The following is a 26931-nucleotide window of genomic DNA, read 5'->3' as shown; positions in this document are numbered from 1 at the left end:
CAGGCCACAGTCCCTAACAGTCACCCCTGAACAGAAGGGCACAAGGATTTCTCTTTTAATATAAATTTGTTATTTTATTAAACAGGATTAACAATCAACTGTCCAGAATCCAAACAAGCAACTCTTCTTCAGAAAAAAATTTTGGAGAAAAATGACCCAAAAAGGGCCTGTTTCTTACTGCAATCATGTCCCTAAAAGTGATACTTTATCTTTTGCTTTATAAAAGTAAGAAAATCACTCTCTCATCTTCATTTATCTATCTATGTGTATATATGCACCATGTACCTCAGAGGTGAGTATTTAACTCTGAAGACCAATATGGAAGCCCAGAAAGAATGGAAATACTCCCAGCACACCATCACTGCTGGCTGAGGCTGGACCAGTCTGGGGTCTGTCCATGGCAATGGTGACCACGGCCCCTTGTCAAAGGCAACTTTTTGGTACAGTATCTTTGGAGTAAGCATCTTGGCAGACCCCTGGGATGCTAAAGCACACCACACACTCAGGTAAGAAAATGATGGTCTCTTCTCTGGATGCACAGCTCTATTGCTTATTGAGTAAAAACACTCCAATGCACCAACATCCCTAAGGAATTTTTGGTGAGTTTCTCTGTATAAATTCTCCACCAAACTGAAGATCTGACTTCTAGCCAGTGTCGTAATTGAGCGAGAGAAGCAATCAGATGGGACATGAGTCAATGTGTGACACTGGGTCCAAGTTAATTTACTGATTCAGCCTTGAGAGTGCCTAATGATTGTGTCAAATCAGAAAGAGGGCAGAATTGTTAAACCAGGCAATCAATCACATTTTTTCCGAGTCCTAAACAAAGGTAAGAGGAAGATCAAACTGCAGATCACAGGAGCTCTCCAAGATGGGTACAAAACTGGGAAAAATCCCAAAGGCAGATTTTGACCCAAAGTGGTAAGATTATGTTCCAACTTCCTATGTGTGTGCGAGCATAGTCATGGCCAGCTGTGAGCACAGCTGGGCCCTGAGCCCAAGGCGTGCACTTCTGCAGCAGTGACACTGGGAAGCCTGATATATGGGAGTTCTTGTCCAAGAAAGGATGCCAAAAAATTAGTATTTTGTTTTAAATGCCCTTCAGACCTGTGCACAGGCAGGGGCACCAGCCTGCAGCTTGTTCTTGTTCCAGTCTTGTTAGTACAAGACTAACTCTGGGTAAATATAGCTGTGACCAAACCCTCCCACCCACAGGACAAGAATAAAGCCTCTGTGTCTGAAAGGGCTGCTCACTCCCTGCCAGCACTAGCACACCTCTTCCCTGGAAAGGTGAAGATTAACTCAGGCCACAGAGTTGAAAGTGGTTATTTCAGCACCGCAGGCTAGGGCCAGGCAGGTCAGTGGGACAGGACAGGTAAAACAGGGAAAGAGGGGAAAAACTGCAGGAGAGGTTCTTCTGTTTGCATTTGCAGTACAGAAACACCAGCAGATGGAGAAGGGAGTCAGGCCAGCAGGCAGATCCAGTCTGCTTGCACAACAGCAGGATAGGAAGCTGGATATCCATTCAGGAGAGAGTTTGTGGGGTACAGGTAGGTGTATGTGATAGCGTGATTCTGATGAGCACTGTAAGGGTTAGCACAGGGCTGCCAGGAATAGAGACCGACTCTGGGCACCTCCTCCCAGTATTCCCACTGGCAGAGGAGAGGCAGGCACTGGTGAAGAAGGGCCCTGCTCCACGCTGGCTCCCAGGGATGGGTCATGATGCATTGGGGACCATCCCATAGGCTTTGTACAGCTTGTTGAGCAGCTCCTGCTTTTCCTTCTCAGGTAAGAAGCTGGACTGGGCTGCATTGATGTTCTGAGAAGGCAGAGGAGGAACACAGAGACATTAAGACACATCAGACATGAACACATGGTTCAAGTGCACATCCCAGCACTCGGCTCTGAGCAGCAACAGGCGAGGGAGAGTATAAAGTTGCCACCCTCAGATTTATTTCCATGGCCTTGTTTTATGACAACTGCTCTGGCCCATCACTAGCAGCAGTCCCAGGAGAAATGAGACCAGCACAAAGCAAAGGCCTTTAAGTACTCTGGAATATTTGGGATATGCACTTTGAGCCTGGTCCTACTTTCCTGCCTACAGGGCCAGAGCAGAATTTTCTGGTTTCCATTAAAAACTCTTCAGCTTATAAAGAAAAACCAGTAGGTTGTTCTGGGCTGCACCAGGACACCAGCAGAGCACCCAGCCAAGGCTGACTTACGACTCTCTTGAACTCCTCTTCAGTGAATCCCATGTGTTCCTTCACAATGCCATAATCCTTGTCAATGGTGGAGTTAAAGATGAGGGGGTCATCCGTGTTTAGAGAATAGTTGGCGCGATCCTTCTTGAATCTGTAAGGAAATCAGGCTCAACTGGTGGGCAAAGCACTGGGTGTGACACTGTGCAGTTCTCAGGGTGAAATGCAGCAAAAGCAAAGACCTCGGGGCTGTCCCTGCAGCTGGCACTGCTGGAGACAAGCACAGGGCTCAACTTGTCCCCCCATAGCTCTGCACTGACCTGCCAGTAGTGGGTAGTGCAGCTCAGAGCAGGGCAGGAGGGACAGGACAGCCTCCCCAAGGGACCCCCACACCCCTCCAGCTGCACTAGGCTCCCCTGTGCCAAAGGACACGGATTATGTCCTAAATAATCAGCTGTGCCTTAGCTTTGTAAAGCAATAAAGCAGCTGTAATCAACCCAAATCCTAGTTATTTGAAATTTCACATAATTGAGAAGTCTTACTGTATTACGGGGTGTTTGCTGAAGTCCGGAGAACATGCTCCAGTGAGATAACTGGACCAAGGGCAGACCTGTTTGGGGGAGGTAAGCATGAAAACCAGAATCAACCACACAGATCTGAACCCCAGCTGTGGACACAGATAGCTCAGCACACTGGTGAAACCAGACTAGAGCTTTGCTCACAGCTGCCCCTCAGCGCTACTCTGACAGACCAGTGCATGCCCCAGGACACAGATGCAAGGAGCCCACAGCCCACATGACAGTGGCAGGGGCCAGTGGGATGTTTCCCATGGCCAGTCAGTCACCAGCCCTGGTTACAAAACCACCTGCATTAAGTACATACTCCTTCTGTTGGTTGGATATGTCCATTCTGGGGAAAAGCGAAGTAAATCCACACATGCACTGTAAGTCCCACGCATTTCCACCCTCTAGCCAGACTTGCTCTGGTACAGCAGCCTGATTTGTGGAAGGACAAGCCTTCAGGCTTGAGGTGTATAAATTAGTGAATAAGCCCTCCAGAATTTATCCTTGGCCACATAAGGATCCATTCTTTCTGCTATGTGCCTCCCACAAGCTGCTGTGCACACCAGCGCTCCCCTCCAGCACATCCCAGCCAACACCCAGGTTTGTCCCCAGCATTTTTCCTGTGGATCTTTGGGCATCTGGGTACAACACAACATCACTGTACATGTGGTCAGCACTTGGGTGTCAGCTCCTGTCCCTGGCTGTAGCACAGCTCAGGTGAGGGCTGGTTTTCCACTCAGACAGCAGCTACCTGGTTGTCACGCTCCCACCACATGTCCTTACTTCAAAATGCATCTTTATTTTCAGCAGCTCCTTGTAGAGCTCAGGGTCCTCCAGGACATGGTATCCGTGGCCAACCCGCTCGGCCTTCAGGACATAAACTGCCTAGAGAGCAGAGAAAACCACTCAGAGCTTCCCACACAGCTCAGCCCCTGCCTGCCCCGAGACCCCCATCCCACTGCAGGTACAGCCTGCACCACTGAGCTGGCTCCTAGGATGTCCTTTTCCAGCTATCAGGCCAGATCTGTCCATGTCCCCAGTGTTCACTTTGCTGTGGATATGGAGAGGACATGGATGCCTCTCTCCCTGGTGCAGGGCACATCACACCCCTGTCCCTCTCTACCCTGAGTCAGGAACTCCTCGTACCTCTTTGACCATGGCAGCTGGGCCGGCCTCCCCAGCATGGACAGTGCGATGAATCCCACATCTCTCAGCTTCCTGCAAAACAAGGGAGAGAGAACATGTTCCTGTCCCATCACCTGCAGCAAGGTCAGCAAGCTCTGGGGCTGGCACTGCTCCCAGGGGCACAGCAAGGCTCCTGTGCCAAGAGCCCACAGATCACGAGCCTTGCACTCCAAGGGCTGCAAGAGCTCAGTAATGTCACATAGAGAGACACTTAAAAATCCTGGTTATCTTCCACTGGAGCCCAGCCAGGCTCTTCATGGGTTCTTAATACTGGGTGAGTTCACCGCTCCCTCCTCTCCAAACAGCAGCAAGCTCTGAGCTCCTCTTCCTCCACCCACTTGCCTTTCTGCATGAACCTTGCAGCAGTTGCACTCTTTGGAACTTCCACATTGTTTGCCAGTTCCAGCCATTTGGGAGAGTGTAGAGGCACCCCAGGGCAGAGATGAAGAAATGCTCTGACATTGAGCACCTCCCTCCTGCAAGGGGCTGGGGGTGGAGGCAGCCCAGCTGTAAGGACCCTGCGAGTGCAGCTTTGGGTGCAGCTCCATGACCATCCTGAAAATTCCTTTGCAGGGGCCACAGGCCACCCAGGCTTGTGAGCCAGCCATGGAGCCTGGAGGAAAGGCTGGAGGGAAGCCTTGCTGGAGAAGGACCACCCAGCTGGCACCAGCAGGCAGCCTGCAAGCCCCATCTTGCAGCAGACATTCTTCACAGACAGTCCTTCAGGGCTTTGCACTCAGGAGTTTTTTTCAGTTACTTAATACGGATGGGAGGAGGGTTTGCTTCAGCACCTCAGAGCCTGAGCAAGCCCCTGGCACAGAGAGAAGACGCATCCTTCAGACAGAGGAGGCTGGACCTGGGTACTGCTGGCCCACCAGGGCAGGATGAGACTGCCTTCCCATCAGTTAATAAAGCCCTGTGCCCGTGTCCTGGTTTATAATCACCCTGTTCAGCCAGCACAGCAGTGCAGGCCGGCCTTGTATCAGCTCGCACTGATGGGGTGAAGACCCCAAGGAAGCCCCATGTGGTTTCAGACCTGAGCACTGCTTGCAGACCACCACCCTTTTTGCCAGTGATGGTGCACGACCTCCTGCCCCACTGATGGAGGGGACTAACAACCCCAAATTTCCACCAGCAAAGAGAAGCGAGGCTTTCCCTTCCGTTTGAGCCACCGCAAAGGCTGAGGTTTAGTGAGAGCCTGGGATCAGGCTCCTGAAGCCATTCCAGTGTTTCCATTTGAGATGATCAGATAAAAGCCCTGCAAATGTGCAGCTTCTCCTCTTCTCCTCGGGTGATTTCTGCCAGACTGGAAAGTCCAGTCTCTTCCACCCTTGGCTGTGGTTTCACCAAGCCCCAGGAGCCAACAGTACCGTGGGATGGGGGCTGGTTTGGGCTCCATGTCACTCATGTCACAGTGCTACAGGATAGCATGCCAAGCCCCAGCTCTCATGTTTTAGCAATGATGCCTGCCATTAATCATTTAGGAAATATAAACAAATACTTTTGCTATTTAACTGAATGTTTTTAATAGCTGCAACGAATTTTTAAGCTGTCCCAGCTGTTTGCAGTTTGAAAAGCGTCCCTTCACACACGTCCCCTCAATATACATGTTTCTTGTAATTTCTTTTAAAAAACTTATTCCACAAACCTCATAAGCCTTCTTATGCTCAGAGTAATTCTCCACCTTCAGGGACTCATCTCCAGCCAGGTCGACAGCCACCACAGAGTCATTTCGATACTTCTTGCAGAGCTCCACCACCTCTGGAGACCAGCCTGGAAGAGGCAGCACCAGGATTCAGGAGGAAGCATTCAGAAGGGTCACACCTTCAGCATTTTTCTAAACAAATCCTGGTCCTATAACTAGCAGGCTAGAGCTATTTTCTTCAGTCTCTCCTAAAGCCTGATGCTCAAAAAGAAAGCTAGCAAACTCCTAGAAAGGTCTCATCTCTGTCATCTTCAGGCAAATAAAAGCTGTCAGCTGATCAGTCTGTTGTCAATGAAAGGGAAATCAAGTGCATTCACCAGCTATAAAACTGCTCTCATCATGCTCTTCTGCTCACTTCAAGCAGGGGAAAAAATTAAGTACTTTCAAGCAGTGGTGACTGCTGCAGTTGGCTTGAGGTAAGATGAACTGCACTGCCCTGGGGCTGTAACCTGGTGTGTTGGAGAAATCTCTCAGCTCCCGAGCTTTCACCCCTTCCCAGGCTGGGCAGGGTGAGGGTAAAGGCAAGAACTGTCCCATTGGATGTGTTGTGCCATGGAGGAGATTGGGCTGGGAGGGATCTCTGGGGAGCCCTGTACTGCAGCCATCCCTGCCCTGCTCTAGGGCATCCTTGACTCCCCCGAGGATTCTACTCCTGGTGGGAAGGAGCTGAAGTTTTATCTATTTGCCATCAGTAAGAAAGAGAGTAACAAGTGGCCAGCAACTGCTTCAGAGCTCTCCCTGATCAGGACAGATAACCTCTGAGAAAGGAACTGCATCTACCAGCTCCCACAGCACTTAACCTCAGCAGAAAGGCCAAGAAACAGAGATAAACAGTAGTGTTAATAATTAACAGGCACCTGCTGCATACAGACAATCCCCAAATCATACGAACACACCAGGATGATGTGTGCAACTTCATCATCTTTTTTTTCCCCACCATTTTCCAACTTGCTGCGTTAGAGCCATTCTTTTATTAACAAATTTAATATGAGTTTGTCCTGGCTGGCATCTTTGCCTTTCTCTCAACAGTTCATCAATTACAGGGTGGCTTCTCACTGTGCAGCACATCCTGAATGTACTGCTAGAGACTCTTTATCAAGCACATCACTGGCTCTGAGTATCAGCTGGTGCCCTGGGGCACAGGTATGAGAATGCCACCTCTGCTGTTTGCACAAGCAATCCCTCCTGCAGTTAAATGCAGGCTGTACATGCCCTTGGATGCTCCTGCCACCTCCTGCCTTTACCACTTGTGCACTGGCAGGGACTGTAGCTGCAGGTCAGTGTGACTGTGCCTTACAGCTCTCCAGTTTCTACAAAGAAAAACATTTTCTTCCTAGAAACTAGAAATATAAGGGTCAAGTTTTCAAAGTCTTGTTTGGTGTTGACTGTGTAGGCAGGAAAAAAAAAAGCACTCTCAAATTCGTATTTCTTGACACAAATTAATCATGTACTCACTAGGAAAAATCTTTCCACCATCTACCCTACTAAGCCTATATAAAACTGGTGAGAGATACGAAGATACTCAGAATAAAATCTTCACATAATAAAGCTATTGTCACACAGCCTCTCTCTGGCTGCATCCTTCCCTAGAGGAAGATGCTTGCAGAACTCAGCAGCCCACTGAAATGCTGGAAATTGGGTTTTCTTCCTATTCTGGGTCACAGCACCTGTTACCAACAAAGTTTCTCATCGGAGCTGCTGACTTTATAAAAAATGTATTATATACATGCCTTAAGTATATTTGACTCGTGTTTTCAGCTTAAGCCAGCAGAGACTGGCTGCTGCCAGTGGATTCTCTGGCTGCCCCATGACCCAGGCTAAGGAAGGAGCATCCTGCTGTAGGACCATGAGCAGGGAAGTGTGAGATGTCATGCCTGGTCCTCCTTCCATGACCATTGGCTCTCAGACCTCCAGTCAGTCATAGAAGATGACACTGCTCACTGTGCCAATAGCTTTTATTGGCCCAAGGTGAGCTCTGGCCTTTGGGTGGGGAGCAGAGATCACAGTTCCCCCAGGAGAGGACAGAAGAGCCCCTTTTGTCCCTCTCACAAGACCTTTCAGATACTGGTTGTACCCACAGACCCCCACGCTTGCATCCAGCAAACCTTTGCCCCACAGTGAAAGGGGCAGAGGACCCCCACCAAGACAAGAAGCTCCTCAGCACTATCTGGTCCTGCATCACACCCAGGACCGGGGCTTTCCCCACGTTCCTGCAGGGCCCCAGACCCCGGGGACGTCCCCACCGCCACGCGTCAAGGAAGGGGAGCAGAGCAGCAGGGGAGCTGCAATACATTACTTGGCATATGGCGCATGCAGCATAGAATAGACCTGGCTTTGATGTGGAAATCCCTCTCTCCATCCTGCAGTCCCTGATTTACGAGCTGAACGACTTCATCTGGAGTGAGGTCTCCCCTGCAGGGAAGAAAAGCCATCAGCAAGAGGCCAGATGTGCTAGGGAGGCAGGCAGGAGTTGCAGGTCCAGCCCAGCATCCCCGTGGGAGGACAGGCTGCCCCAGGTTCCACTCACCTTAACATCCAGAGATGCCCACTGAGACCACCCAGAGCCTGAGGGCACCTTTTATACCCCTGCCATGGCCACATTTACCAGATAGCAGGCACTGAAGCAGGCACAGGTGATACTAAGATTTAGAAAGGCCTTGGGGAACTGGGTGCCCACCCTGCCTGAGCAGAGGAGCCCCCTCTTTGCCAGAGCATCTCATGAGGGCACACAACTCTCTGCAGCCAGGCAGGGGAAAACGCAGGGCTCAGCACCCACCGCAGCACGCTTTGGAGGGGCCCCAGAGCCCTGCATTGATTTAATGCACATATCACAGAGGGGATGACATGAAAGGAAGGGATCAGATCACCAGCCCCCTCCAACACCACCCACCATCGCTGCCAGCTCAAATTCCTGTTTTGTGGTCAGGCAGTCCATATCTCTCACAGGGAATGGCTTCAGACAGAAGGTTGAGCACAACTGCTCTGCACATGCAGAACTCGGTGCCCAGAGCAAGGGATGTTAAAACACTGCAGCACACAGAGATATTTAAGATGAAAAACCCTCTCAATGGGAGAGAAAGCTGGAAGCATGCTGGCTCTTGCTGCATGGGAGGAGAAAGGTTTGTTACAGCAGCCTTTGAACACACAGTGGCTGACTGGCACTGGCCATGCCTTCTCCATGCCCAACCAGCCACCCACCAGCTCCCCAGCACGGCAGGATCACTCACTCAGCTTGTCCCCAGGGGATGGGATCCACACCAGCGTTGGCCAGGAGGTGAGGGCTGTACCGGACCTCCACGTAGGCGATCCCTTCCTTTGCTTTTGTTTCCACAAACTCGTAGGCAATTCTCCTCACCGCCTCACGGTCACCCCTGCAGGGGTGGCAGTGGGACCTGTCACACTCAGGGCCCACAGGGCACCTCCAAGGCTGAGCCAAGGGATCCTTCCAAGGGTTGAGGGGGAAGAAGCAAAAAGCAGGGTACTTACGCAATGGCAGGCATGTAGTAATTAAATTTCTCTAGAAACTGGGGAAGTGTCAGTGGTGTGTCATAACTGACATACTTCAGGAGCTCCTCAACAGTATTTCCAGGGAGAGGGATGCCTCTTTTCCTGGAAATGAAGTCACGTGTTACTGACAGGGAAGGTTATCGCGTTTTTAATCAGTGCGTTTCATACGCCAATTGCCTCCAAAGCTGGCGGCATCAACCACCATTTCTTCACAGGAAAGATACAGCACACGCTGTCCTTCCAAAATCTCCTCACGGATGGAGCCCTGAATCTCAGCGGGGAGGAAGGAGATCCAAAACACAGGCAAAGCACAAACAAACCGAAATACAAGCCCAGGCTGACCCGGCAGGAACACAGCCAGGGCACATTTTAAGCTTAAGAAGGAGTTCATCTAAAGGGGCTCTGGATTATTTCTTGGCACCTCCTAGACCTAGCAGCAGAATTGCCAAAATTCTTTAGAAAAGTTAATTTCCACTTATGCAGGCTCAAAGGACTGAAACATCACAGAGATGCTCCAAGGCCTGGGGTCACACAGGCAGAAGTGTCGTGGCTCATGGGTTTGGTGCCAGCAGCTCCTGCGAGCGAGCTGGTTCCTGAGCCCAGCATCCTGGTGGCATCTTCTGTGACAGGAACAGCTCCCACACAGGAACAAATGGCAACAACTGCTCTCACCAAAAGGACAGGCATGCTAATGCCCACATAAATGCTTCCAAGAGGGAAGAGCAGCTGGAATACCGAGTGGGTGAAGGTGTTCCTGGTGTGGTGACAGCCGGGATCGAGGGTGCTGCCAGCCAAGGCTGCTGCAGCTTCCTGGGCAGGCTTTGCCACCCCCCCCCACCCCGGTACCCTGCACAAGCCAACACAAATTTGGAATAATAACTAGACATTTGTTTTTAATCCTCTTTCCTGCCACAATGAATTACATCTGATTGATGGAAGAACCCTAATAGAGACAAAACACCACAGACAGTTTAGTGCTGCGATGCCAGCAACCATCCCAATGAGCCATGCAAGGACACAGTCCAAAGGACCCCGCTCCTGGGCTTGGTAAACATTGCTCCTTCCCCACTCAGCCAGGAAGGAAACCAGCCCCACGCTCAGCCCTCACATGCAATCTGCACAGATTAAGTTGCTGGCTCTCAGCAGGGAACACTCATCCCTGCCAAGGCATCGGTTTTCCTCCCTGCCTTGCCCTTTCCATGGCACTAACACATCAGTCTCTGCTCCAGGAACCAACTTGCACCTTCCTCCACCTGCCCGGGGAAAGTTTCCTAGAGCAAAGCCACTTCCCTGACCTCTTTCATGTGCTTCCTGAAGAAGTGCCTTCATGCAGGCATCAGTGGCAGTGCTTTGGGATGATCCACACTGGAGTCACGCCTCTGGATGAGGAGGTCTGGTGGATCATGCCAGTGTGGTTTTTGGAGCTCCTGCTGCCCCATCCAACCCTCCTTGTAGCTGGGATTCTTCTTGAAGCACAGTGGCCAGAGGGGAACATGTTTGTCCTTACTGCCACCTCAGTGTGCTGCCCAGAGCCCCCTGCAGCCATGGGCAGCACCGTGCACACCATCCCACCATGGAAAGGGAACCTCTCCTGGGGACACCTAGACCCCATGAGGGGTTTGACACAGCTCTGAGCCCTTTGGCTGGGCAGGGCAGATGCAAAGACTGACCCAGATCTGACAGAATTGGAGACAAAGTTTCTGAAAACAGCTGAGTTCAGCAGTGCACTGCCCAAGGGGGCTTGTGCATCTCAGCAGCTTGGGGTTATGTGTACATGGTCAGACACCACCTGGCAAATTTATTTCCAGCTCTTTACCTTTAAAAATAGACCACAAGCAGCTTTCTGTGCCCAGGGTGAGGTTATTAAGGCAGTCAGTCCCCTATAGCCTTCTGTACTGCTCCACCGCTTTTTTTGTGTGTGAGTTTAAGTTTTAGAGCCCATGAATAGCACAGCCTTGCTCCACCCGAGGGCTGGCAGCTCAGGGAGATGCCAGGGCTGTTTAAAAATAAGAGGGAACTCAGCACACACTCAGGCAATGAAGGTTTCTGCCCTAAGCCAGGATCCTGGCACAGGATCCCCAGACAGCCAGTGCCTCCTGGCTTTCAGGGCTCCTACAATTTTCCTAGGGGACTACACTGGCATTTCCCATTTGCAGGCAGACGGACCCAGCAGAGCTCCACGGAGTCAGCACCAACTCTTTTGTTCATTTAGACCTGTATTCCAGCCCTGCAGCCCACCAGCAGGAACCCTGACTCAGTTCACCATGCCAGCATCCAGCAAAAAATGGGGTGGACAGCCCTGACCCACCCTCCTCTCTGACTACGCAGCAAAAAGTATGGCCAGGCCCTGCAGAGAAAGCTACTCCAGAAAGATTATTTCCCCGTAGGACTGCACTGCCTTGGAATCTGCTGGGCTCACAGAATGCCAGAACCACTTCCCATCCTCCTCAGAACTGATTTCCTCCCCAAAATACCAGAGCTATGCCTAAGGGCTGTTTCCCAAAATCCTTACCCTTGCCACCTTCCTGATCTGAGGGTATCAGTGACAGCTGGAAGAAATCTTGTTTACTTTGCTTACAAATGTGGAGCCAGGCCCTCACACAGGTTAATCATTCACCCCATGCTTCCCACACAATCTACACTGAAGGAAGATGCACGTGGGCTCTGTCAAGGAAACAACCTCTCTCTAAGTCACTGCCAAGTGCTTCCCTGGGTCACCTCCACACGAGCGTGACTCCTTGACTGCTGACACCGGGCAGACAGCCTGGGATTCAAATCCACATGGCAGCAGGGCAGGCAAGGGCACCCAAGCTGGTTTTTCCTCCCAAACCATGGAACAGCAGCACCACCAAGACAATGCTCACAGCCTGCTGTCATTCCACTTGCTTTTGCGATTAGGAATGTGGAAAAAGAGATGAGAATACAGTGCCTCTGCTGTGTCCTGGGTACACTTCAAAGGCAGGCAGCTCTTTATGAGACATCTTCTGGACTTTTCTCATGGTGACGCCTCTCAGCTTGCCCAGCTCACAAACCCACGACCACCTCAGTCACATTCCTGCTACCTGTGAAGCCCCACTGTCTTTTGGGGTGTGCTCAGTGTCCTCACACTGTGCAGTCAGGTCTGGGCAGAGACAGAACCAGCACCAGCCAGGTCTGCTGCCTGCAGGAGCTCATCTGCCACAGATCTGGAGAAGCAGAAGGGATGATGCCTTTGAACTGCAGCTCCCAGAGCTTCCTTCCCGCCCCCAACTCACTTGCCGAAGTACAAGATGGTCTCTGGTCTAATGGCTCCATCCAGGTGGACGTGAAGCTCTACCTGCAATACAAGAAATGGGTCAGGTACTCTTAGAGCTGCAACAACAGTTCAGAGAGAAGGAGCTGGTGCTCACGTGGGTATAAATGCAGCCAATACAAAGACAAAGTCATGACAAGGAGGCACATAAACATTTTTTAAAATATAACCATTATAAATTTTCTTCTTCAATATCTAAGTATCATCTAAATATTTTGTTATGGCTGCTGCAGCTCACACATTTAATGAATCTTTAGAAATTTATTCTGTTTCCAGTAATTTTCAGGAACTGTCCTATCCTTATTTAGAGTTCAGGAAGAGTGAAAAAAGCAAACCCCAAACACGTTCACTTTCCAGCTTGCTTCCTCCTTGAAATTGCAGGCAGCCAAACACCAATTAATTTGCTAAGAGTCATTACACAAAAACTTTGACTTCACTTTCAAGAATCAGCTCCTGATGGGTTGTTAATTACTTGGTATTATCAGGGCTTACAGGCTCTCTAATCCTACATAAGGGGTCAGTCCCATGGCACAAAGGTGCTGTAAAAAATAATAGTAACTAGCTGTGCAATAGAGATAACAAGGCTTCAAAATAAAACACTTAAATTTTTACTTATTTGCAATGGGACAGTGACTCAGGTCTTTTCACTCTGAAGCCCTGTTTTCCCATTATTGCTGAAACACTGGATTTTGGAGAAAGAGACCCAGAAAAGCAAAAGCAAGCTTTTTCCATTAGCCAGCTGGGGCTTTTGGAGGAACATGACAAAAGTAATTTGGAAGTCGAACTGGGAAGGAAAATATTAGCTGTAAAATGTTTCCGCTAGATATTCATCTTTCCAGAACTGTTTTCTTTTAAGTAACGGAATAGCCTACAAAATACATATCTAATTTTATTGTATTTTTTAATGAAACTGTAGATTAGAAACTTAATACACTAAGTTCTTTTTAGATATAACATCGTGGACATCTTCCTGCATAGACGATAGCTGCAGGGTGCCAAGGGTAAGAATGGAGTAGGATTCAGAAGAGGACTGGATATTTGCATGGATAACTAAACTACCCAGGGTTACTAATTAAAACCCACAAACCCTCTGGCGTCAGGGCATGTATCAAACAATAACTACGAGGAGCTGGGAGAAAATTGAGTAAGCGGTGCCTGCAAGTGTCCAAGAGCAGGTGACGTGAGCTCCTGGCACAGGGCTGGCAGTGCCCATCTCTGGGGCGTGCACTGATGCCCATGAGCTCACTCCCATCCCTGCACACCTGCCCTGCAGGCAGAGGCACCTGACTCACTGCCAGGGCTGTCGCTGGCCACTTCTGCTGCAAAAGGCAGGGCAGGGACAGTGCTGGGGTTCAGGCCATCTCCACACCATGGCCATGAAGCTGCCACGGAAGCACTGGTGGGATGCCAAATGCAGATGGGCAGGCTCAGGATAGATCAAACTGCTTGTGGCAATCAGCTGGCCCAGGGGTCATGAACACACCCACAGACACCACTGTTAGCAGATGGTAAAAAGATATCCCTGCCACTTCTCCTACCCTTAAGATATGATCTGAATCTACAGAGAGGAAGATTTTAAAAGGGCAAAACCTGATCTTTCCCCCCTCCTTGAGTTACACAAGCCTGCTTATGAGGACTAAATGTCCTGCAAAGCAGCAGATAAAATAACAGGCTACAGACAGGGTCTGCACCGCCAGATGTGGACGCCTGGCACGTTTTCCACTCTTAAGCTCCAATTCCTATTTTAAAACCATGCAAGATCCACTCCTTGAGGTATTCAACAGCTTTTATGACTTTCTGATGGAGTTACAGGCTTGAAATTTGCTCACACTGGATTTAAAAACAAAGCAACCTGAACCTATTGAGGTCTTCTCCCTCAAATACTTTTCAAGTGTTTCCTGCAAGAACATCTCAACATGACATTTCCATCAATGAGAAAGCAGATTCCGTGGCATCCTTCATCTATGTAAGCCACCTCCTTCTGCCACTTCTGCAGGTGAGATGCTTGTAAAGCAACAAAGTTCCTCTCCAATATCAGCAACAGGCTCTTTCTCACCTGCCAGCTTTTTTTTTTTGGGTCTGGAGACACTTAAACCAAGTGCTAAGAAACCGTCATGCAATGCTGTTCAACCCAAAAGTTTTGGGTTTCCTCAAGATCAGTGCTTCAGAGCACCGTTTCCTGCAGCTGCGATCTCTGCTATTTAGACGGCCAAAGGACATTCAGGAGAAAATGGAAAGGTGTGCCTACAGGGCTCCAGATAAGGATGCAATCAGCAGAGGCACAACCCAGCAGCACATCTGCCCCGGGGGGCACTCTTGCTCACAGACCCTGAGGGCTTCCAGGTCCGTGGGAGGCTGCTCACTGCAGATTACATTTCAGCTCTCTTCCTTCGTGTTTGTTTTGGGTAAACAAAGCACAAGTCTTTTCCAGATACAAATGGGTGACACGACCTTGCCTTAAGCCAAGGAAAGTACCCAGATAAGGATGAAAGAGTTTTCTCCGAACTGTGGCTCCAGGGGACGATGGCTGAGCAAGCAGAAATTAGGTGAATGCAGGAGCTCAGTACTTCTTCCAGAGCTCTCTGCTCCTTAGTACACAGCTCCATGTGGTCTCCCACCCCAAACCCTCCAATTTATCTGGAGAGAAAGCACGCGCACACATATTAAATTGGGATCTCAACACTTGGTGAAGGATCTGAACAGCACCACAGGCTGCACCAGCACTGGAGAGGAGCCTTCAACCATTCCAGGACCACTGATCATAAAATCACGGAAAGGTTTGGGTTGGAAAGGAACTTGAAGGTCCAATTTAGCTCCAACCCCCTCTGCCATGGGCAGGGATGCCACCCACTAGACCAGATTGATAACTTCCCTTCTCACAGCCCATCTGGATGTGGTATCACCTGTTCTGATGAACAAGAAAGCAGCAGAACTCTCCAACACTTTCCTGAGGCAGGAGCTTTGCTCTTCTCCCATTTACAGTGAGGACCCTCAGGACCAGCTCTGTGCAGCCACCCTTCAGCTCTCCTGCACCTCCACGGACCTCCCACCATCAAAAACCCAGAGTGTAACGCAATAAAACTTTTAGTTTCACTCTAGGCTTGTTGAAAGCCAGATGGATGGGTTTAAAGAATGTTCAAAAGGCTGTAAATCGTGCGTCCTCAGCACAGACAGCCCCCAGCAAGACCATCAGAGCAAACCCAGTGCTTTCCATTTTTATGCTGAAAAAGTTTTAGCTCAACCATGGCACATGATTCTTTAGTGCAGATATCAGCAAGCTGGTTCAGACTTTCAAAAAGGAGAAGTTTTAAGGGCTCTGGCTTGACTTCTCTGAAAACATTGTAATGTTTTCTTTGAGATGTAATAAGTTTCAAAAATAAATTCAAACACAAAAAGGAAGGTACTCAAACAAGTATGCTCCATTCCAAGATCAAGTCTGATTATTTTTAATGTAGTGAAATTAAGGGGAAAAAGTTAACCAAACATTCAAAGTATTTTCAGCCACAGTCAACCCAACACAATTTCTCTATTATGGTTTGATCAGTGGACCATGGCAGAACAGTTACTTGCTCAGCTTGCCCATTATATGGCATAAAAAGAGCCATTCAAGCTAAGGCACTTGAAGGTTTTGTGTATTAGGTGGTTTTAGGGTCTTTTAAAAAATATATACAATGACCAAAGTCAGTCTGCCCCTTTTATTGTGAGGTTTCCAGCAGATGTTAATACATAATCAGGCAGCTGATAAAGTTGCATCATTTAAAAACCCTTAACAGTGCCCAGGATTATTTATCTGCCTCTTAAAAGGTGATAATTTAGGTTCATTCTATTAATCCCAGTAGCTGAAAACCAGGGCAGTTACAGCTGTAATTTGTCAATTATTAGGTAAGCGTGGCAAATCACTGCAAAAAACAATGAACTATGTTCCCCAAAGACTGGTTTTATGGACGGGTACTGTCAGGAACAAAGTGATCCTCATCCTAAACTCACCTCAAACACTCATTTAGAAGCAAGAGGTGAAAGTGGCCCAAGGGGGTTGTGAAGTGGAAGTGGCACAGTATCATCCTCAAGCCTGAGGACACCACAAATGCATTTGGGAGATGTATCTGTCACATGCTTTAGGGCATGAGCCTTTAGAAGAGAAGCATGGGAGACTACAAGACCCACACTGCTCCACTGCAGGAAATATTTGTGCTTTCTAGGCAGCTAGACAATGATTCATGGGTTTGGTGGCTGAGGAAGAGGAGGGTGCTCCCGTGCTGAGCAACCTTTAGTACCACCCTCCTGGCACCAACTACTCAACCTCCACTGACCTCAGCAGGAGACTTCTGGTGACATTAACAGGTGATGGTGGCTGTGTGTCATCCCAGGTGATGGTTCTCATGGGGTGGCAGGGCCATGTACCCACCGACCCATCACAGACCTCACACCCACACCTGGTGTTCACTGGAGCGAGGCACCACTTCAGAGCAATAAACAGAGTCCTGGCACTTTGTGCAGCACCAAGCCAACCTCTTACTGCCACCATGTTTGACAAGTGGATCCGGGAAGGTTATCCAAGAGCATCCTTGTACTCAGTTATCAAAGAATTGACCACACAAGGTACCACGGTGTAAGGTATGGCTTGAGCTCAACGCAGCCTCAGCAGCACCAGGCTCTGGCCCATGCCAAGTCAGGGGTCAGGCTGTGCACAATAAGTGGACAAGCCAAATACAACATCATCCTTGACACATCACCGTGCACTCGCAGTCCCCACAATAGGCACAGAGAGTCTGCAGTGCTGCAGGGAGTGGAGTGGGGCAGGACATCCACCCAAATCCCCTGGGTACAGCCAGCAGAGGCACCTTTGGTGCCACCCAGGCTGGGTCAGCAGCCACTCTTTGCTGAGAGGCTGACACACACAGTGTGCCTGGCAGAACACCTGCCCCATGTGACCTGATGATTATTTTGCAAACCAGCTACACCAGCTGCTGGGAGGGAGTGAGCCTGACCCCAGAAACCCCTATTCCCATTCTGTTCTCCACAACACAGCTCAAGGCACATGGGAGGTGCAGGAGAAGACAGCCACATGTCCTGAAGCCTTCAAGGTGGGGCTGGCCTACAAGAAGAGGAGCCAGCAGCAAGCAAGGACAAGGTCTCTGCTCTGGTGGTGGAACAGAAAGGGTGATGGCTGACGTCAAGAAACACCAACCTTTTCTGCTCTTTTACAGCCTACGATAAGCAGGGTTCAAAGTTGTCCTCCTGCAGCTCCCTGTTCATCACTGCAGTCACTGGGAGTCAGCGAGTTCCTGAAAAATGCAGAGGCAGCCCTGGCCCCACATTCAGCCAGGGCTGAAGCTGCTCCAGTTACCAGAAACATCTCTAAAACACAAAACTGATCGTTCCCAATGGCAGAGGATCCAGAGGAATGAATAGGGCTCATTAACTGACTTCAGGCCCATTTTTTTTCCCCAAGCCTGACTTAGCAGGTTCACAGGGCTGAAAGGGACTGCCTGAGTCAGGAAAACCAGTCTCGTAACTGCCAATAGCCAGACAACAGAAGTCTGATCTTAGCAGTCAAACCCTGCAGTTTTTCCTAGGTCTTTCTCTTCGGTATCCCACTCTCCCACACACTGGAAAAGTAGAAGCACAAATGAAAGAAGAACTTAAGTTGCTTCTCTCGGCCAACAGTTTAAAACCACTGGGGTAACACAACAGCCTTTGTTCTTAGTGCAGCTGATGAAACACCACTATCTCCCAAAACTGAGGTGGACTTAAAAAGGCTAATGGTTAAAACCATTAGCAGCTGCCAACACTGCAGGGATTTTGGTATCTTGCCTGCTATTCCATGGATCAGCTTCCTAGAAAGGGAACCATAATGATGGAATGAAACACAAATCAGACCTGTGCACACTGCCTTTTCCAAGCATGTGAGACTTTCCTGGTGCAAACTCAGACTGAGAGATAAACGGTTTGGGAGCGAGAGAGGATGCAAACAGCAGCAAAACCCCCCAGTCCTTTCGTGGTTTTGGAAACAATCTCCTTCTCTGGAAAAGCCACAAGCAGTTGCCACCACTCACGTTCTCCCAGAGCGGGAACACCACAAATCTCACATCATTTTTCTTGGTCTCCTCTGCCTTGACTCCTACTTCTCCCCAAAAGCCCAGCCTGGCAGACCTGCTCCCTGTACAGCAGCTTACCCAGACCACAGCCTGAGAGCTGAGCAACCCTGCAGCACCAGCAGTGTTCTGCAAATCAGATACAGGGCTATTGCTAACCACAGCTGTTTCATCTTCTTCCTCTTCTATTTTACAATCTAAATAACAAACATATTACCGTATGATCCTACTAGAGATGTAGTACACAGGGCATGGAGAGAGTGAAAGACTGGAGCACACTCCAACAGCAGCCACCAAGGTGGTGTCACGAGTATCTGAGGAGTAACTGAACTAAATGTGTAAGAGAAAAAAAAAACAACAACGAAACCGCAAAAAACCCCAACCGAAAGCACCCACAAAACAACAAAATCAGCCCACAAAACAAAATAAAAAACACAAGAGAAAACATTTGTTTTAGTAGACTACGAGAGTAGTTGGGATGCAGGGCCCTTCAGAACTTGCCCCTTCCCCATCCAGGCCACCTGTGCATCCCCAGCCCGGCGGAGCCCTGTCCCCGGCCGGGCGCTGGGATGAGCCTGGACCCGCATCGCGGCGGCGGCGAAATGCGCGGGACACCGGGGAGCGCCGGGCCAGGGCAGCGCAGCGCCCGGCTGCGACCGCGGGGGGACAGCGCCCACCGAGCCCTGTCCCGGAGGGCACATCCCCAGCGAGCGGCCCGGCCGCGCCCCGGTTCCCAGCCGGCTGCAGCCCCGGGGTGCGGAGAGCCGGTGCTGCCGCTCGGCTGCGGGGCACGACCGGAGCGCGGCACCTCCGCGCCGGGGCGCGCCCCGACCCCCGCTCCGTGCACAGCACCGCGGTCCCGGGGCGCGCCCCATTCCCAGCCCTGAGCCTCCGGCAGCGCTGCCAGCTCACCTTGGGTCCCCCGAACACTCTCTGTGCCTGCTCCATGCTGCCGCTGCCGCTGCCGCCGCCGTTGCCGCCGCTCCACCACCCCCGCTCCGCCACCCCGCTCGCCCGGCCCCCGCCGGCCCCGCCCCGCCCCGCCCCGCGCACGCCGGCCCCGGGGCAGGCACACCGCGGCAGGGCGCTTCGGCTGAGGAGGGGCGCTGGTGTCCATCCCATTCCTCCCCACTGCCATGGGCAGGAACGCCTTCCACTATCCCAGGCTGCTCCAAGCCCCGTCCAACCCGGCCTTGGACACTTGGAGGGATGGGGCAGCCGCAGCTTCTCTGGGCAACCTGTGCCACCCTCACTGTTCTCACAGGGGAGAATTTCTCCCTCAAATTTAATCTAAACCCACCCTTCCTGAAATCCCACTCGTGTTTCCTTCAGAAGCTGAGGGCCCCGGTGGTTCTGCTACTCCAACGATAACACTGACAGAAAATATAACAGGAAAAAATGACAGCTCAGCCTGTAGAACAGGAAAGCAATGTCCAGCTTTGATTGCAGTCTTAAGCCAATCCAACAGTGTTTAACCTTTCCTGCTCTCAAACCTGCTGCTCAGTGACTCACTTGGTTTGTCTGATGGCTTTTGGTCCACCATACACCTACTTGCAGCTCCTGCAAACTCACACTCAGCTTTTCATTTCTTCTTTTCAGTGAGCTGGCCATGTTTTATGCTACTCCTCTGCCTCCTGCTTTCCTCTCCCGTGGGTGATGCACATGGCAGCCCACATCTCTGAAGACCGTGAGGCAGAAAGCCACAGAATCACAGAATGGTTGGGAACCTCTGGAGATCATTTAGTCCAGCCCCCCTGCTAATACAGTTTCACCTAGAGTTCCACAGGGTCCTGTCCAGGTTGGTCTTGAGTATCCCCAGAAAAAGAGACTTTCAGAGAAGTTCTGCCTTCTCCTCTCTGTCAAGCATGGCTTCTCTAAAACTGGAGAGAACAGATTTTCAGTCATTCCAGACCTAGCATCCCCATCTAGCTAAAGGCAGAGCTGCCAGGTTGAACCACTCCCTAGAGTGACCCTTGGGGAGCATCCCTGGGGCCCATATGCAGCCCTGGGTGAGATGAGACCCAAGCTTCCCAGAAGGCACTGACCAGGCAGGTAGTATTTCCAAAATCACTGCAGAGACAAGGACCACAGCTTAGTTCTGCATGACAGGAGTTCACCTGCCCAGGTGAGGCTGTCCTCAGACCACAGCCCAGGTCTGCAGGGAGCCTTGGAGACAAACATCACCATATCAATGAAAAATACTGTTGTTACTTGCTCTGGTGCATAAGCAGAGAGAGCGCCTAGGGCTGTAGTTGTGAACACTACCACAAATGGTTGCAAAATAAAGTTTCCTCATCTCCTTCCCCAGCTGTGTTTACTCCAGATGGACACTGTTTGTGGAAGCTGGCAGCAGGGGATTAGCTACGCAGAGCTCTGCTTGTGGGGATGGGGAAAGCTGGGTGCTCCTCCGGCCCTGTGCTGTCACAGTCAGGTGACAACAAACAGCCCAGGGGAGCGAGCAGCCTTGAAAACAGGGGCTGCAAGCTGGTGCTGGCAACGATTAGTGAGTGCAGGACATGCTACAGGCTCACTGCTCCACAGGGAAATGTCACCAGCCTCCCTTGTCACGCCTCCCCAGCTTTGCCATGAGAGCAGTGATGGAATTTCTGCCCCAAAGCCCAGTAGGCATTGAGAAAACAGTAGTTTTTCAGCTCAAATCCCAAGGTCATTTGGGTATGTGCACTGCAGTGGAGCCCATGGGAATAGCCCAGGGCTTGGCTGGGGTGGAAGGTTCATCAACATGTTCTCTTTTATTAAGTACCACCTTTCAGGGATGCCCTGACTGCATCCATGCTGTACAGACAAAGCACACTAGCCACAGCTAACTGGAAAAAATATTCTTTACAAAATAGTGACTGGCAGGGGAAAGTAATCATTAGCTGCCAAGTGCGAGCCTGGCACCACTCAGGGCTTTCAGGAGACTGTGGGATGGAGAAGCAGTAACCAGGTTTATGGAAACCCAGCGGGAATAAACAGCATATATTTTAAAATTTGTGATTTCTGGGGTCACCAAAAGGTGACATCGTTTCAAGCTCCCAAAGCTTTGAAAGTGCTGAATTTGGGAAACACACCCCTCCCCTCCCTGGGTGTGCACAGATGGTCTGGGCACAAACAAAATGGTCCAGGCAGGGTACAGATTAGCCACTGGGTGTGAAACTGCCTCTGGGCAAGGTGAGCTCTGGCTCACATGGACCATTTCACCTGCATATCATGGGCTTTTTTTAGCAGCCACCCAAAAAGCATCTATTTTGCCTAGATAATGACTCACAACATCACATATTTGATGTCTGACTTCTGGTTCAAAGCAATTGCAACACAAATGGCGCCACTGTGAATAGACGGTGCTTTCTAATGGTCTTCTGTGGGCGCAGCCCTGCTCGGTGTGTCATGTACACTGGGAGGACAGAGGTCAATTAGAGCATTTATTAGAGATTAGAGGAAATTACAGGGTAAAAAAAAATAGCCTGCGGGTAATTTTCTGCTGGGAGGAGAGTTGATAGCAAAGGTCAGAAAGAGGCAAATGGAGCTGAACTGGCCCCATCGGCTGGGAATGGTGCAGTAAGGGGGTTCTGATGTTTTTTTTTCTGCTTAGCAAATACACGTGTGCTGCAGACTCAGCTCTTTCCAGGAGTGTCAGCACAGTGCATTCATTGGACACAAGTGTGTTGCAGAGCCTTAGAAACACGGCTTGGGCTGATTTTAATTGACCTGACCCTGATCCACTTTATCCATCTTTACCACTGGCTTAATCAGGTGGTTGCAGTAGCTGCTGTGCTGTTGGTATTAAATCTGTGTTTCCCTATGAGAACACCACACCTCTCTGCAGCCAGAAGGCTCAAGAAGAACAAATCTGTCTTTTAATGGTGAATTCCCACTTGGGAAACCAGAGGGGGACAAACAAGGCCCTGTCTGGACAAGCACAAGGATGCTCTGGGGCCATCCTGGACGAAAGCAACTGTTCATCTGCACATTTGTCTGGTCCCTGAGGTTGATTGTTTATCTTTTTTATTTTTAGGGAAAATTCCAGGCAGCAAAGTAGGGGTAAAACTGATCTTGGAAGCTATTCCAATGCTTATTTCCCAGGAGCTATATTTAAACCTGCTCCCTTTCTCTTGCCCCCAGAAGTTAATACCAGCTGTGTGTCAGGCTTGCTGACACCTGCAAACAGCTTTCCAAAAATAATAAGAAGTGTGTTTATGCTGGGCTTAGATCTTAAAAAAGGCACTTTTCTATTCTGGTTTGGGTTTTTTTGTTGGTTTGTTGGGGGTTTTTTTACCAGATACCAGCATCACACTACAGCCCATTCTAAGTAGCTAATGGAGAAAAATGTGTTTAAATTCATTAATTCTACCAGTATAAATGGTAGACATCATGACATAAAGCTGTACAGGTCGAATTTGCCAGATGAGACATTCTCAGCCCAAACATCCATTGCTTCTGCAAAATTTTTGGTTTTGAGACAAAGCCTTAACTTATGTCAGCAATTCCCATTTAATTTCTGCAGCTTCCCTGCAGGGCAGGGAAAACCTCTGCCCCTGGGTGTGCCACCACTGGAGTCACTGGTGGGAACTCAGCTGTGTCCCGTTTGGTTCCTGCTGGGGATCATGGGACTCTGTGGTCAATGAGAAGGGCAAAAACCCCGCTGAGGATCCACCCTGCTCCCCAAAGTGACTTCGTTTCCCCTCTGCTCTCAAAGGAGCGGGAAGCAGACACAACACTGGCCTCCAAAAGCAGAAGCAGATCCTGCATTAACCCCTGGTACCAGGCAAGCTTTGTCCCAGCTCTCCATCAGCAGGGAGTGAGTGCTGGGCTTTTCCTAAGGATATTCAGGCCACTGCAGGGCCAAGAGCATCAGGACAAACAGGGCCACTGAGCAGCTCCTCGGAGGGTTGATGACACTTAAGAGACACCACTGGGCAGACTCCTCTGCAGGGCTCCTGTCTGGCACTGCTTACAAGGAAACCACAACCCTCACACCACTAAAACAACACCAGCCTGAAAATAGAAAGAACCTCTGCAGTAGAACCCCCCTGAGACACACCCCAGGGAACAGATGGGGCTACCCTGTAAACAGGTTGCATTTTCCCATTTTGGGGCATTTTTGAGCAGCACAGAAATGCACACCCAGCTGATGACATGCCCAGCATAGGCACATCCCAGGATGCAGCCACTGGCAGAGCCACGTGGGCTGCTGCAAGCCTGCTGCACTGATCCCCTAACCAGATTAGGGCTGTAACACAGGGCAAATTTGCACCCAGCATCATGTATTTTAACCTATCCTGAACATCTTCTGGACAATAAGGCTTCCTGAAATGACCTAGGGGGCAACTGGACTGCTCCAGACCCCACAGAACAAGTACACCAGCCCCCAAGGCTGGTATATAGAACACCTTTGAAAGTAATAAAGCAGAGAGAAGGCAGAGAAACACAGTCAGTGCTTTGGGCTGTGGGAAAGAGCAGTGGTCTGAGTCTGGCAGTCTTTCAGGCTTGGAAATGCCTCCAAGGCCCACCGTGGAAGCTGTGGGATGTCTAAGGATAAAGGCAGCCCCATTCTCACAGAGCAATTTGGGTCACAGGGTGCAGACAGACCCTCCCAGGTGAGAGGAGCACACAGTCCCTGTGGTGTAGAGCAGCCTCACCTCAGCAGGGGCACCACCCTGCCCTCTGCCCTACCTGCTTTGTCAGCCTGTTTCACTGTTAAAATCCAGCGTTCAAGTTCAAGAACAAGGGCATTATCACCACAAATGGAAGCAGGGTTCACCTTGCCAGATAGCTCAGCTCCTCCTGGGCTCTTGGGCTCTGGCTGCCCTTGGATTTCTCTTGTGGGTAAAGACAAGGAGCCAACTCCACCCCATGGAAAGATGTGGCCCTGTCCCTCTTGTGCCAGTGCTGTCAAGAGGAGCTGAGAGAAAACCTGAACCAGCCACAGCAAATAAGACAAAAACCTCACTGGGATGTGACCTCTGACCAGGACAGACCAACTGGTCTAGATCCAAGATCATCCTGAGGAGACCAGGAGATAAGGGGGTAGGTGGATACAAGGTTTCCCTGGCCAAGTGCACCCACCACCTTCACCACAATGGATGATGCCTCAGGCACTGGGGAAGGGTTTGTTGCTAGGGAATTACTGAACTTGCTGCTGCTTGCAAGATTGGAACCGATCCTATCGATGGTGGGATGATAAAAGGTCCCCCTCCCACCTGGGTCAGTGCCCAGAGACTCCCACCATGCCAGGACAGGGGACCCTTCTGCTGCCTGCACACCAGGGGACTCCAGCCCCAGTACACACCAGTCCCTTCCTGTCCTGACCCAAATTTTCACAAAGAGAAGCCCAGAGACAAGAGCAGCACGTGAGCCAGGCATGTTCCAGCATATCTCAGTGGCATGTTCTCAGCATATCTCATATCACCATGCTGGGAAGGTCTCAGTGCAGCTCAACCTGATTTCCAGCAATCAGGAGGTGGGGACACCTTCCTCTTTTGTGCTCCTTAGAAGAATGAACACATCCCTGATCGTGGCTGGCTGCAGCAGAGCCGTGACTCAGCAACACAGCTCTGCCACCCTCTTTGCCGAGGTTGCTGCCCTCCTTGTAAACACCTCACACCAACAGAGACAAGGTTTGCACCCAGATTCACCCCAGTCCGGCACAACAACCTCCTCCTAAGGGTTTTTTTCACCATCTCAAAAGGCTCAGCTCACCTGCAAATCAAAACCTCCACAGGAGCAGCACTGCTGTGTCCAGGCTGTGGCTGGAGCATGGCCCCAGTGCCCCACTCTGACCTTCCTGCCCACTTCCACAGAGCTGGAACAGCCCTTCTGTGCCTGGCCCCTGAGCACCCTGAGCCCACAGCGCAGCCTATTGCTCTGGGGCCTGTTGGGGAGGAGTGGAGGGAAGCGTTCCAGGCCCCACCCAGAACACATTCTCCCCCACACCCCTTCCTGCAGCACTTCTCTCGAGGGAATTCCACTGGGAGCAGGATGCCCTGCTCCAGCAAAGGGTCATTGAACAGGGCAATACAGATGCAGCTCCCAGGCTGAGCATAAGCCCAGCTGTGGCCAGCTAGCACATGTCTCTATTCAAGTTCACTTTTTGAATGAGGACCAAGAGACACATGGGCTGACACCTCTGATTTTATCTCTGCAAGGCAGGGCCCAGAGAGCCAAGGCTTGTGCAGTTTTTCACGTATGCAAAGCTCCACAGCCCCAAACCCACAGTGCCCCCCCCAGCTCTTCCCCCCAATCCAGAGCTGTACAAGGAGCAGCTCTCCATCTTCACAGGCAACTCACAGCTACATCCAGCAAAGGAGCTAGATCAGATGCCACACCATGTTCCATGGCCAAGTGCTGCCCAGAAGTCGCAGAGTCACTGGGCAGAGTGACAGGGATCCCAAAGGAAACCTCTGGCCAGGGTGCTGTCTGCACACTCCGCAGCTGTGACCAGCAGGAATAAGCTTCTCTGGCCCCAGCAGAGACTCTGCATGCCCGGGGTTTAACAGCACATGTCGCACTGTGGAGGGCTGAGCTGTTCTCCAGCCCTCAGGGTAAGCAGGTAATTAGATTATCAGCACACGGCCAGACACTGCCACCCGGGCCACTAAAGGACAGAGAGGAGCTGAGGACATCGTTTCTCAGGTGCTCACTGGAATGGCACAAAGAAAAAGAAAGGGAAAATGCTTTTGCCAAATCTGACCTTCTTAGAGATAGTTCGGATGGGATGGAGCAGCAGGAAACAGAAATGATCAGTATAATATTGCCCCCCTCAGACTCTTTCTAATATCACAGCCTCAGCCCATGCTGCTGCCACAGCAGGAAACCCCAAATCTCCCCAGCTAAAAGCTGGGGGAGATCCCCTGCCCAGGGGAATTTGGGAGCTTCCAGCTGAACCAAATGCCACTTCTCACCTCGCCACAGGGTGCCCAGACAACACCTTCTGGAACCTGGTTTGTTGGGTTGTCAATTCCCACACATCCCAGGGATCCACAGGATCAGCTTTGTGCTTCCTCAGGGTTTTTAGCTGAGCTCTCAGCCCTTCATCACACACTCACTTTGGGTGGGACTAGGGGAAGAGGGGTGGGAGCAGGGCTGGTCAGCTGCTGCCAGGATGCAGGAGACACGGCTCACAAGTGGGGAGGTGCTCTCTGTGGAGCCCCTCAGTACTGGGGGGAGGTGGGCATTTCATCCACTCAAAACCCCACCACAGCAGGGATTTAACGCCTCTGATACAAGCTCTGACCAAGCCCTCCTGCTCAGACTGTAACACAGCAGTGCCAGAGCTGAAGGGGGTCCCTGGTGTTCTCAGCAGCACTCACAGGCCAGGGCTAAAGGGTCCATCATTGCACCATAACTTCATCTCCATCCCAGGCCCGGCCAGATCTTTGTGTCTGTG

At 50.7% G+C, this 26931-nt stretch overlaps 1 protein-coding gene across 3 annotated transcripts; it reads right to left on the bottom strand.

Annotated features, from left to right (window-relative positions):
• Positions 1 to 53: 53 nt before the first annotated feature.
• On the bottom strand, positions 54 to 25965 carry ADA (adenosine deaminase). Of its 3 annotated transcripts, none has more exons than XM_019284473.3 (11): positions 25833 to 25965; positions 12413 to 12474; positions 9138 to 9260; positions 8879 to 9022; positions 7948 to 8063; positions 5595 to 5719; positions 3908 to 3979; positions 3545 to 3646; positions 2741 to 2808; positions 2223 to 2352; positions 54 to 1819 (listed from the first exon to the last, which is right to left on the bottom strand). In XM_019284473.3, the coding sequence occupies exons 1-11, from the start codon at positions 25878 to 25880 to the stop codon at positions 1718 to 1720; spliced, it is 1092 nt and encodes a 363-aa protein (XP_019140018.2). In that variant the 5' UTR covers positions 25881 to 25965; the 3' UTR covers positions 54 to 1717. The 3 variants fall into 3 exon arrangements, with proteins under 3 accessions (XP_019140018.2, XP_039419444.1, XP_039419443.1); XM_039563510.1 differs by lacking the exon at positions 25833 to 25965 and adding an exon at positions 25245 to 25309; XM_039563509.1 differs by lacking the exon at positions 25833 to 25965 and adding an exon at positions 19458 to 19535.
• Positions 25966 to 26931: the final 966 nt, after the last annotated feature.

This window comes from Corvus cornix, chromosome 20, assembly GCF_000738735.6.
Source record: "Corvus cornix cornix isolate S_Up_H32 chromosome 20, ASM73873v5, whole genome shotgun sequence".
In the NCBI taxonomy this organism is placed as follows: domain Eukaryota; kingdom Metazoa; phylum Chordata; class Aves; order Passeriformes; family Corvidae; genus Corvus; species Corvus cornix.
The sequence above is the reverse complement of the archived record's forward strand: the minus strand, read 5'-3'. Positions and strand labels throughout refer to the sequence as shown.